The 14,247-nt window shown below is 33.6% G+C and overlaps 1 protein-coding gene across 1 annotated transcript in view; it reads left to right on the top strand.

The window, feature by feature from the left end:
- Positions 1-416: 416 nt before the first annotated feature.
- The window catches only part of LOC117123262, a 30,764-nt gene continuing 16,933 nt past the window's right edge, over positions 417-14,247 (top strand). Inside the window, exon 1 of the mRNA XM_033269118.1 lies at positions 417-522. Within this exon, the coding sequence (XP_033125009.1) occupies positions 459-522 (64 nt within the window). The 5' untranslated portion in view covers positions 417-458. The remainder of the gene's footprint in view (positions 523-14,247) is intronic.

The following is a 14,247-nucleotide window of genomic DNA, read 5'->3' as shown; positions in this document are numbered from 1 at the left end:
AGTATATATATATACAATGACAATTTTATGTATAAACTATATATAATGAAACTAAAGGTAATTCCTATTTGAATCATTACCTTAAATTTCCAAGCTTACTACCAAGGTTCGACAGGTCACAAATACATGACATGTATCATAATTTATTGATACAGTAGTATAGTAACGGCAGAACTGTGCTCTATTTCTCAGCTATTGTACATTCCCTCAATTCGCTAAACACTTATGAATAGGCATAAGATACGGTTGAAAAATGTAGCTCATAAATAATATTTATTGCATATTATGCATATCAACCTCGCCGTGTGACGGCCGTGTCGAACGGTTTGTGGTAATACATATTCATAAAACCTCCCTGTTGTGACCGCTAAGAAGTGACTACCTTGTAAAACGACTATACCGCCAGAGGTTGAAATAGTGAGATCGTCAGAGATCGTCGATACGTATACGAACGAACAATGGTGAGCAAGATGGGAAAGTGTTTGGTTTCGATTCTTTGTTTGTTTTTTAGCTACGGCCTTGGTAAGCACATTGTTTATTCCATAATCTCATGTTTGTTTTACTGTATGATAAATTTAAAATGATTTCCAAATCCGTGTTAGGGAATGTTATATAGGCCTAGGCCCACATGGTGCACTTACTTACACTACTGCCTGGGAACTGCATCATTAATTTGGCACCTTCATCAATTTGAGGAGGGAACGAGTGTGACCGAGTGGGGTGTAGTTATGGGAAATTCCCAGTGACATCTCTACATACAAAACTTGCGTTCAAGATGCGTTCTTTTCAACATAAGATTGATGTAATGAGACGAGCACGGGCAGTTTTAAAAAGTGAATTATTTCACATATCCGATGATTTAACAAGAATTGATATGATGGAAAAAAGGAAATGGATAAGTGAGGTCAAAAAATTGTATGAACAGAAATACTATCTTTGCTGCTGGTAAATGGAGGGACAGAAATGGTAAACCATTCGCTTTTAAATGAAAGAAATGTCTTCTTTTGTGCTACAATAGTAAATTCCGCAATTTTTTTTAACAAGATTATGACAACATTGTTAAAATGATTTATCCAAATTATGTAAGTTTATTTTGGTCTCTGATTTGCAGACTGCAAGAAGCCTTTGCATAACAGTGGTATTTGTCTAATATCTCTTTGTATTTTATTTATAACTGTTTAAATTTTGTGTGAAAGAAATTTCTTTAATTGGTTGTGTTAAAATAGTAAATAGCACTCGTTTTTTGAACAAGACCATAACAACGTGGTTAAAATGATTTATTCAATATAGGAAAGTCAAAATTAGTTTTTTGTTTGTAGACTGAAAGAAGTTTATGCGTAACAATGGTATTTGTCTAATACCCTCTTGTATATTCAGTCTTTTGGGAATAGTAGAATTGTGTGGTTTATCAAAGCTTGGGGGGGGGGGCGACGCTCATCCAATTTTTTCTTTTTTCGCTGGGAGTTGTTCTCGAGTGTGACAATCGCTTGTATCAACCCGACGGCAATGTGCTTTTTGGCTTATTTAGTTTTTAGTTTCTTTTTTGTCTTGATTGTTTTTTTTTTTCTGCTTGTTCAGTTTTATGCTTAATATTGTATAATATACCAAGTTTAAAGTGTAAAAATGAGTTTAGGTAATTTTAAATTTGCATCCATGAACTGCAGAGGAATAGGGGATCGTAAAAAAAGGAAAGATGTTTTTGATTTTTTGAAATCGAAAGGAAATGATATATTTTGTCTTCAGGACATACATGTCACAAAAGAAACTGTAAATATGTTTAAATCTGATTGGAATGAAGAATGCTTCTTTAGTTGTGGTACTAATCGATCTCGTGGAGTGGCTATTTTATTAACTAAAAAGCTGGATGCTAAAATCCACGCAGTTCAGAGTGATGATAAAGGTAACATTATTGGCATAAGTCTGACTGTTAAGGAGAAACAGTTTTCTATTCTTAATGTACATGGTCCAAATGAGGGTAATCCTAATTTTTTAAGTACTTGAGCGATATAATTACAAAATTTGATAATCCACTAAACATATTCTGTGGGGACTGGAATTTAGTTCTGGATTAAAATATGGATACTCAACATTATGTGCGTTTAAATCATCCAAATTCCAAAAAGAAAATTATTGAATTTATGAAAAAATTTAATATTGTGGATGTATGGCGAGTGCTTAATTCAGGTACCCAAAGATTTACATGGAGACAAAAAAATCCATTAAAACAGGCAAGGCTCGACTTTTTTTTAAATTTCTGAGGAATTACTATCTATTACTGAAAATACAGAAATTGACGCTGGATATAGAACCGATCATTCACTTATAACTTTGTCTTTAAACGTTTCTGAAACAAAAAAGGGCAAGGGATTCTGGAAATTCAACAATTCATTACTTAGAAATACAGACTATGTTAAATGTGTAAAAAAATCAATTAGGCAGACCAAAGAAAAAATTATGGCTTCTCCCTATAATTTTGAAATGCTTAGTAAGATAAAATATAAGAACTTCCAATTTATAATTGATGATCAGATGTTTTTTGAAATGTTACTCTTGGACATCAGGGGCGTCACAATACCATTTTCCTCTCGTTTGAAAAAACAAAATCGGAAAAAAGAAAAGGAATTGGAAGAATTTATTAATGATACAGAGCGGGAACTATCCAAACAAAATTTAGTAACCCAAGAGAACTTTTATAGTTATGAAAATGCCAAAAAAGAACTGGAAGACTTAAGACAAAATAAAATTGAAGCAAGTAGAATTAGAGCAAAAGCCCGTTTTATTGCACATGGAGAGAAACCATCGCGTTATTTCTTACATTTGGAGAAAAGTAATGCTACCCAGAAATCAATAAATCAATTAGAGTTGGACAATAGTGAAACCACTAAAGACTAATCACGTATTTTACAATTAACTCACAAGTTTTACAACAATCTGTATTCAGAACAAGAATGTTGGGCTGAAAATGTGATGAAATACTCTAGTCTTATTCCTCCTCTATGTAATAAAAAGGCCAAAGCGATGGAAGTTTTTCAAGTTTTTTTTGGTCAGATCTATCTGCCTTTTTGATTAAATCTTTGAAATATGGCTTTCGATACCCAAAAACTATCACAAAATTAGGTGTTATTACCTTGATCCCAAAGGGGAAAAACCAAGGCAATACCTACAAAACTGGCGACCCATTTCGTTACTAAATGTTACATATAAAATTGCTTCGGCTTCTTTGGCTTATAGAATAAAAACAGCCATCCCCGACCTAATCGCTGATGATCAAATGGTTTCATTCCAGGGCGATACATAGGTGAACATATTAGATTGATTTATGATCTTCTACTCCAAACAAAAATATACAAAATTCCTGGTCTAAAGCTTTTTGGATTTGGACCTCAATTTATTAGATGGGTCAAAACGTTATATAATGAGGTGTCTTCTGTTGTTGTTATTAATGGTTTTCTAACCAAACAATTCGAAATAAAAAAAGAAATAAATAAAAGAAATAAAAATAAATAAATAATATTAAATATAAATTGTCCATGTTTGCAGACGACACCACAATCTTTTTAGATGGTACCGAAAGCGCACTGAGATCCACCTTAAATATTTTGGAAGATTTTAAGTCAATGTCTGGGCTTAGAATAAATATCGACAAAACCCAGACTGTATGGATTGGATCAAAAATAAATAGTACAGAGATCCTATGCAAGGATAAGAAATTAAATTGGATTGGGAATAACAATTTCTAATTGTTGGGAATCGTTTTTAACACAAATACAGATGACATGGTTGATATTAACTATAATAATACAATAAGTAAGATATCAAAAGTGCTTCTTGGTTGGTCTAAAAGATACCTTACTGTATTGGGTAGAGTTACTGTTATCAAATCACTAGCTTTGTCGAAATTAATTCATTTGATTTTATCTCTACCAGATCCAAGCGACAACATTAAGAAACAACTAAATAAAATTATATATAAATTTATTTGGCAAAAGGGTCCAAAAAAGATTAGTAGAAAACAACTGTCTAAGAACTATCAAAATGGGGGTGTAAAAAATGATAAAAATTAATGAATTTTTCCAAGCTCTTAAAAATTCATGGATCAGGAGACTCTACTTAACTGATGCTAAATGGGGAAAATTATTTTGGTTTGATGTTTCTAAATGTTGCCCCTCTGTCCTGGATTTGGTAAACTTCGATTTTGAAAAAATGGCCGGTAGTATGGAAAACCCTTTTTGGAGGGATGCACTAAAAGCATGGAAAATATTCAAGGTAAAAATAAGAAATGAGGATATATATGATGCTCTTAAAGAAAATGTTTGGTTTAATGACAACATTAAAATTGGTGATCACACATTATTTTACAAAGCATGGTACGAGAAAGGTGTAAAATATGTTAACGATTTCTTCGATAGTAAAGGTAAATTTAAAAAACGTGAGAAATTTTGTAAAGAATTTAAATTGAATATTAATTTTCTAAGGTATCTGGGGATAAGAAACGCTTTATTCCATGCGTATCCAGAACTTGAAAATCTTGATAGAAATTTGCATTGTCCATTTAGACCTATCTTATATAGATATTTGTTACAGTGTAAAACAGGATGCCAAATATTATATGTTGAGTTAATAACAGGTAAAAAGCACAAAGAACAATACAACAGTAAGGCACTAGAGAAATGGTCCAGTAAAATGAATTTTTTAATAACTGAAGCGGAATGGAAACAATTCTGTGTAAATAATTTCTTATGTACTCAGGACAGTAAACTTAGATGGTTCCAATATAGAATTTTGAATAATATCTTAACAACCAATAGTTTCCTCTTTAAAATTGGAATTACAGATTGTAAAATGTGCTCCTTTTGTTAGAACCTGAAACAATTGTTCACCTTTTATGCGATTGTCCTATGGTGTACCAAATTTGGAAAAAGTTTGAACAGTTTTTATTTCAACAATTAGGGCAGCATTTTAAATTTACAAATAAAGTAATTCTCTTTGGTTTTGAATCTCCATCTATCATTAATCTGCTGCTTATTTTAATAAAATATTATATTTATACAGCTAAATTTAGAAAATTTCCTTTGAACAATGATGGTGTTATAAATTTCTTAAAAGAATATTTTCTTTTGGAAAAACATATTTATCTTTCAAATTTTGAAATAACGCAATTCAATGATTATAGATGGAATATCTTCATCCCATTATTTACTTAACTATAGGCCGAGAGTACCCTAAACTACCATGTTAAGCATAAGACAATTTGTTTTCGTCATGATTTGTGTGTGTGTGTGTTGTTTTGCTTATAATTTGTTTGTATGTTTTTGAAATTACCTATGTAGGTAAGCGAACTATGTATTATCCAAATTCAACAGCTACATTCCGCATTGATTCATTAACAGTCTCGGGGGATGTTGAATTTAACCCCGGGCCTGGTCATGATCGAATTGCAAATAACAGGCTCACTCCTCTCTCAGTTTACTACCAAAATGTACGCAGTTTGAAAAACAAAATGGATATATATAGTTCTGAACGCTATATAAATATGCAAATGAATCATTTTGGAATTGTAGCTCTGTGTGAAACGTGGCTCAATAACACAGTATTTGACTCCGAACTTACGATATCCAACTACACCTTATACAGACGGGACAGGGATTCGAATCTACGAGGCGGGGGAATCATGATGTTGGTCAGTAACAATTATAAGTCTCATCGGGTGGAGCAACTGGAATCAGCTTTGACAGAATACATGTGGGTTGAAATTAGGACCGGTAGACACAAAAGTATACTTGTTGCTTTATTTTATCGACCACCAGATGCTACGGCAGACGTTCTTTATAGATTTACTGCGTCAATAGAGAGAGCTATGTTGCACTACAAAAACAGTGATATAATAATTTTAGGTGAGACTTTAACCTTCCTGGAATTAATTGGTATGCGGACCCCTGCTCCACACATAACGCGATGGGTGAGCACCTTATTGATGTATTGGAAAGTTGTGAACTAATGCAATGTGATCGATATTGTACTCGTAATAATACTATTCTTGATTTGGTTATATGTAACAAAGACTTGCGGGACAAGGTTACTACCGCTAATGATATTTTTATTTCCGACCACTCCTCTTTGAGGTTTAATATTTCTGTTGATTCTGAATGTAATAGTTTTAATTTTAATAATTGCAATAATAGAGTATTTTATAATTATAAGGCCATGAATATAGATGACTTGTGCAATATTTTGAATTATGTATCATGGTGTATTATCGATTTTAATAGTGATGTTAACGAAGCTGTTGAGTTGTTTTATGATTTGTTAAATGCCGCTATAAATGATACTGTCCCCAGATTTAAACATCGTACGTCTTTTAAGAAACTTTGCAAACGTAAATACAGAAATTACTTAAATTCTTTAGCTAAACAGATTGGTACTAACAAAAAAAGATTCTGGAGTGGGATGAAGTGCAAATACAAATCGAGCGCATATCCTTCTGTAATGTATCACAATGATATTGCAATTCACTCCGATTTTGACAAAGCTTCTTCTTTTAATGCACTTTTTCATTCCTTTTTTAACGCCGGTTCTACACAAGGGTCACGTGAATACCCGCCTCTCTCTGATTTCAACATCGGCAATATGTCCACTGTGTTAGTTACTCAAACTACAGTTATGAGTTTACTTGAAAATATTAATATCAGAAAAGCAACTGGAAATGATAAAATAAGTAATTATATCCTTAGGAACGCAGCATTTCCATTATCATTTCCCCTCACACGCATTTTTCAGTTATCAATAAATTCAGGGGTATTTCCTTCGTTATGGAAAGTCGCCAATATTACCCCTATCCATAAGAGTGGACCCAAAAAAGCTAATTTGTAATTATCGTCCGGTCTCGTTATTACCTACATTATCCAAAGTGTTTGAACGAATAATTCACGATGCAGTCTCAAACCATGTCGTATCTGTTTTGAGCCCAAACCAGCATTGTTTTGTGTCGGGGAGATCGTGTCAAACCAACCTTGCACTGCTTCCTTCCACTGCATATGATGCTATAAATGGAAAGAAGCAGTGTGATGTGATTTACACGGATTTCTCCAAAGCGTTTGATTCTGTTCCTCATGATTTTCTTATTTTTAAGTTATCTAAGTTTGGTATCTCCGGTTATCTTTTGGAATGGTTTAGTGATTATTTAGGAAATAGACAGCAGAGAGTTGTAATAAGTGGTCAGTCTTCTGATTGGCTACCTGTACTTTCTGGTGTACCACAGGGGTCAATACTTGGCCCCTTACTTTTCAATTTATTTATAAATGATCTTCCGTTGCAATTGAATTATTCAAACTCACTTTTATTTGCTGATGACGTTAAGATTTTTAAAATAATTTCGTCTGTTCAGGATGCAGTTCAACTTCAGGAGGACGCAAGTCACCTCGCTGATTGGGCCAGAACCTGGGGGCTCACCCTTAACATTCAGAAATGTAAATTTATGTCCATTACTCTTAAGAAAAAACCAATTCTGTTCCGTTATAAATTAAATATGCAAGAACTTGAGTTAGTCTTTATTCATAAAGATTTAGGTGTTTTTATTGATAGTAAGTTAAATTTCTGTTACCATGTTAAATATATTGTGTCAAATGCTAGTCGAATGATGGGTATGATTTGGAGAAATTGTAGGTTTGTGAATGATGGGCCTGCTCTAGTTTGCTTGTATAAAACGAATATTCGTCCGCATTGTTCTGTTATTATAAACTCGATTTCTCCAAGTCAGGCCCATCGTATTGATAGAATACAAAGAAGGTTTTTATTTTTTTTAGCTAAGACATGTCCCGATTATACTGTTAATATTGATTCCTTAAGTAAACGCAGATTTGTTTTTGATATGCTGTTTTTCTACAAAAGTTTAAATTCTGTATTTGATTGTAATCTTGCATCTTTGTTTAAATTTAACGTTCCTAGTCGTACTCGTACTAGAAACTTAATCTATGTTCCATTTGGTCGGGTTGACGTAACTAAGAGAGGTTTATTTCAAAGATTAGCTGTTACATATAATAATTTAAGTTGTTCTGATGAAATTGATATTTTTTATGATAGTTTATCCTCGTTTAAGCTTAAAATTAGTACGGTTGTTTGATGTTAGTTGTTATTTGTCTCTTTCTATGTGTATATGTTTTTCTCCAACCTGTTAGTGGAGGTTCTTATCTCTTTTGGTTGAGAATTAAATAAATAAAAAAATAAAAAAATAAATAAATAAAAGAAATAAAAAAAAAAAAAGGATTTCTTAAGTACATTATTAACAACTTTTAAAGAATACCCATTCCAAGACATAAACTTCCTGATGTTACTAAGCTCTGTTTGAAGTTTATCATGAGTACACAATCTGTGGCAGGGCTTGAAATTAACTTTTTGTTTATATTTTTAACAATATAAACCTAGTCGTCGTTCTGCTTGGAAAGTCGCCGGGGACACGCTGACTTTGTAAACACAAAAACTAGTAGTAAAAATACTTGTAGGAAGCTGAAATTTTGCATGTAGGTGCTGTCTGGTGTGAAGTTGTACAAGAATTAATAACGATGTAGGCGATAAAAACAGTGGTAAAAATATTTGCTGAACACGATTACTTTGGGGTTATATGCAGACATTTCTCATGAATAAGGTCATCCTGGATTTCTGGTTCCGGTTATGAGCCAGTTGTTTGGACTGAAGACAGTACATCGGACGCGATAGTTATTCCAACCCATAGAGATAAAATAAGAATACTAGAGCGCTAACCGCAATGTATTCGATGTTCGAAATACTGTGTGTGTGTACCATCCAAGATTTAACCAATCAACTTTCGCTATAAGCACCAACGTTTGCAATTGCATCTCAATTTACTCAGAAAATTCAGTACAGCTAGTTACCCGTATGTTTGAAACTCGAGCGTCGCGGTGTTTGGGTGTAAATGTACACGATTTTAATTTTCATTCCTTAGTACTTTATTTTTGAATAAGATGCTCCACTTGGCCTCGTTTTGGCTACAATAGTTTAATAATTTGTTATTACCATTACTCATTATCATTAATGAAATAATAGTCAGTCAGAGGGCTTATTAATATGTAATAATATGTATACTAAGCCTGAAGGTGGTGCTTTACTACGACGGCCATCTTGGATGGTACAAATACATAACTCTGCATTGCTGCGCCATCTTGTCAGCACTCTAGTTGTTTAATAGCTCTATGTTACAACCAAAGCAATTCAACAGAAGGACGCACATCTCGGGACTTCAAAGGTTATAACTCTGGCATCGACAGTCTAGTCCCTACACGCTGAACGTCACAAAAACCATAGCAACCAGACCATAAACCGTCAGCGTACGTGACGAAATACCCACGCGCGTGTTAGTTGTCATGATAATCGCGCGTCGTGCGGTGATTACAAAGGCCTAATGATATTTTGCACTAACATTAGACTGAAATATATTCTTCATTTCAACATTAATTTTACCAAAATTGTGGTGAATTGTCGTTCATAAGACTCAAATGTTCTATAAATACTTAAATGTTCGCTTTCGGCACCTTATGCCAACATTGGCAAAATGACAGATTAATGTTACATAAGAACATGAACTTTTATAAAATTCGTGAGTTTTAAATTGCTATAACTTTACATTTTCTTGGTCAATTTTTACAAATCAAATTGCAGTTTATACATTTAACAAGCTCACGTTAAAAAATAAAATCAGATGTGGCAGTACAGTACCCAAAATTAATAAAATAAAAACTAACACCATAAAACGAATGGCACGCATAGACTAATAATTGACGGCTGTTTTACTCGCAACTAGTATCGGATTGTCGATGCCACAGTAAAGATCAAAGGACTGTACGCACGCGCTATGTTTGAGAGCGGAGATGTGCGTTCTTCTGTTGAATTTCTTTGTTCCAAAGAACTTAAATAGCAGAAGAATGAGCTGTTCCCATAGAGCTATTAAACAACTAGAGTGCTGACAAGATGGCGAAGTTTATTTCTGAAAATTTTTATCAGATTCGTCTTGGCGACTAGTGTGCATTTTCGATCATATTTTTCTAAGCATAAACAACATTATTCCTCGTCGTGACACCCATTTTCGTCATTACTATATCAATTCCCTGAAATTATTTTTATCAGATTCGTTTTGGCGATTAGTGTGCATTTTCGGAAATATTTTCAGTATTTTTCTAAACACAACACACTCTTTGTCATTACTATGTCAATTTCCTGAATTTTTTTCTATCAGATTTGTTTTGGCAAGTAGTGTGCAATTTCGGTAATATTTCAGTATTTTTCTAAATACAGCACCATTCTTCGTCGTTACGATGTCATTTGTTCAGGACCTTTTATTGTTTGCGTGTATTTTTCGATAACTACATTAATATTACCTTAAACGTAACACATTGGAACGCCCCGTGGGGGTATGTTGAGAGATATGCAAAATGAAAACTACACGAGCAGTTGTATATCAATTCATTAGCATTTGTTTTTGTACCCAAAAATCCAGCCGATTAATTCTGCCAAACGTCTCGAATTAAATAGCAGAAAACAGGCATTTTTGGCAGTTTGTAATATATCTCTGTTAACATTTGACCGATTTTTGGCTGTTTTTGCAACGTGTTCCATTTAATTACCTACAGTGTCATACCACCTTTGTTTTTTAAATCACTGAAGCGTCGTCTGAATCTTTTTTTTAACAGTAAGATAATTTAAAAATCGTCCTGTGTTAAAGTATAGGCCTGTTTATTGCTGCGAAGCAGCCAATTCATATTCTTGACAGCAATTTGACCTCTGAAAGGTAATTGTTTGTCAAAAAACAAGGGCCTAAGACGACTGAAAAGCGGAGTTTCCTTCTTTCGTTCTGCCGGGTAAAATCAATTACTTTAGGCGACGTTTGTAGACTAACCAACACGTACCAACGTCCGCATGTCGCGCTAGCCTTATCCTACTCTAGACCTAGACTAGCTAGGATGGTATAGGCCTAGCCTTGAAGGGACTAAGGTCCCAATGAAAAACAACGTCGCTCCTTGATAGCTAACATTGTCTATTTTACATCACAATAATTCATTTTTAGACCTATAGTTGTTTTTTGAATTGTACTCCACAAACAGCTCGAGTAACGTCTCGTATCTATTGTCGTGACGTCATGGCTCGCTGGCTCACACTTGCGATGTCTCGCACTTGTGATCAAATAACACGCTGGCTCGCACTTGGGCAACACTCTTTGGCAGTCAACTCGCCCCTAGAAAACCCGCCCTTGGAAACTTTCCCCATAAAAAATGTACACTTCCTAGACCATGCAGTCTTCAAAATAAAAATTGTAACCTTTGGTATCAACTACATTTTCCACATACATTGAAATTTTTGAAACTTTATTTAAAAAAAGCTAAACCATAATTAACCACTATAGACTTTTTGATAAAAATGAAAAATTAGACTTTGTTACCCAATGAGAAGTGTTCTAATAGACATTGGGTCGTGTCTCATATTATTTGTTATAATTTTATTATTTATTATTTTCACTTGACTCGCATAAATAATTTTGTTCGAAGAACATTTACATGCAGTTTACTTCGCAGGACTTCACATGCAATTTGCAATTTCTAGTAAAATTTCCTGATCATGTTACAAAAGCCCCTCTTCTTTTGACCTCGTGGTCCAATTTTAAATTATGCTTTCCCAATTGGTTAATTCACGCAGTAGAATGTACAAGGAAATATATTATTTCCTCCATGGTAGAAGCATGTGCTTTAGTAATTATGACGTCAGATTGCCCAATCAGTCTTTTTCGATTTTACTTCCGCGTTTGCATTCCGCAGCGCTACCTATCGTTCAAAAACGTAACCACGTTCTAGCGCCGCTAAGCAAAAATACAATAGATTTTTTACATATAAGGCCCGCCCATTACTTCCTTATATGGTAAAAACATTTTAAAATAAGTCTAGTTTCGAAACCAATCGGAGTTGTTCGGGAAAACCCACGTTAACACAAAGCATTATCGATAGAAGTTGACACATGTAAAATAGTGAAAATCTGGTACGATTTGATTAGGCTTTTATTTACGATTTTCTCCATAGTCGGATTTGCGTCCCCGGGAATTAATATTTTTTTGAAGTGTTGATTTATCATGTTTAATCTTAGTCGGGTAAGACCTGTTTTTTAAATCTGTTCAAAAATTTTTAATCATACTTATAGGCCGTAAAATGCTAGGCATTATTTTGAGCATGTATGAGCACGCGGTAGTCGTAGCTGAGTGATATTGACTGCAGCCGCGTGTCGCATGGTGGTGCGATCCATTGTTTGTACTAGCCTAGGAGTAGACGTCTGACAGTGAAGGCAGACTATGGAACGCCCACGGTGCCTTCAGTGGCGCCTATAGCATTCGGCTGCGCATTTACCATTCGGCAACACATTTCATGCGGCGCATTTGTTATGCGGCGGCAACTTTTTCATTCGGCGGCGACTATGTATTCGGCGCATTTGTCATGCGGCGGCGAGTTTTTCATTCGCGGCGACCCTAGCATTTGGCGACTACATCATTCGGCGACTTTAGCATTCGGCGGCTGAAGCTATACATCATTCGGCGATTTTAGCATTAGGCGACTATTTAGGCCGGTATCAAATGGCGACCATCCAATAGGATTAAACGGGTAATTTCCAACGCCTGCTTACAAGCCTAACTTACACAGCTGTATATTCTTGTGTTAATCTGGTGCTTCTGTTTGCGTTTATGCTTTTCTACTACATTTGAACAAGAATAATGATAATACACATGATTAGTATATTTTGATGTTACTTGTAACACAAAGTGATTTCGTGGTCTAAAAAAATGATTCTGTCATATTTAAAAGCTTGTAGTCCAGTGTCCTTGGCCCATCCATACTCGGTGAGTGTTTGGATACTTAATAATTCCTAATACATCCTAAGAAAGCATTTTATTTTACGTGTCATGGGTTTTGTACGGTCAACGTATTTATACAGTGCTGTATATATGTAAATAAGCCTATACAGTATTCTAAATAACTTAATGTACAGTTATACTTTATTAAATTTCCAGCTTCCACCTGTCTTCAATACTGTTATATTTAGCCTTACGTATGTTATGTCCCGTTTACTATATTTTTATTATTTATAGGCCTACATTTTATTTGTTTAATTTAATGCTTAGTATACGATTTTACTGTTAAAATGTTAATCGCGCCGCGCCGCTGACTGTTCCTACAGTTATTTAATCATTTCCCTATGTTTAGCCTTATTATTATTATTATTATTATTATTATTATTATTATTATTATTATTATTATTATTATTTAAAGGCCGATTTAAAGGCTCAAAATGTTCTTATTTTATTCTTATTTTTACAAACTTTACAAACATAAAAAAAATGTTATTTTACAGACAATAACTTACTGTATTATAGAGGATATTAGTAAAACCTACAAATAAAGTACAGATAGATTTGTTGGTTTTTCGATTTTCCCATTGAAAAAAAAATATATATATATATATAAAACATGTTGGTGATGATACATACATATATATATTTAAGCCTCACCGTCCTTATAAAAAAAATCTGCTGTTATTCTGTGCCTATACATCCAGCAAGCTGGCCATTTTACGTATCTAAGCATTCTTTACAGGTACAGTATTATATAAATGGTAGGCTTAAATACAGTAGGCCTGTTCATAAAATAAATTTATATATATATATATATATATATATATATATACAGTATATACATTATATAAAAACGTAGTGTAGGCCTTGTAACATTCAAAATAACAGTTAAACTCAATCAATTATTTTGATTGAGTTGTACTGTATATTAATAAATCAACTTATTTGAATTTTTTTGTTATCGATGTTGCAAGTAAAATAAATTAATTTTTTTTTTGTATTTTAAATAAATGAAATAATAAAACAAATATCATTAAATTAATTAAGGATAGAGAAATAAAATGCATGTAACCTCAATTATTACGGTAAAGATGGCTAGCTGAAAATACCAATCTGCCAAGAAGCCTGCCGAACCTGTTACTTAAGAAAACACAATACAATAAATACAACGCTTTTTAAATGTCATAATGTAACTATTATTACTGTATACACAGGCACGGTTTTGGTCTGCGTGGGGGGGGGGGGGGTGAGTGCGTAAATTGTGAATAAGAAATCTCTATTTCAACGAAAACTGGTTATTTTTGACATTACATCCCACTTCCTTTAAATAATTTGCCGCCATGGATTGT

The sequence above is a fragment of the Anneissia japonica genome, unplaced genomic scaffold, assembly GCF_011630105.1.
Source record: "Anneissia japonica isolate Jap-2015-1 unplaced genomic scaffold, ASM1163010v1 scaffold17857_len154030_cov113, whole genome shotgun sequence".
Taxonomy (NCBI): Eukaryota; Metazoa; Echinodermata; class Crinoidea; order Comatulida; family Comatulidae; genus Anneissia; species Anneissia japonica.
The sequence above is the reverse complement of the archived record's forward strand: the minus strand, read 5'-3'. Positions and strand labels throughout refer to the sequence as shown.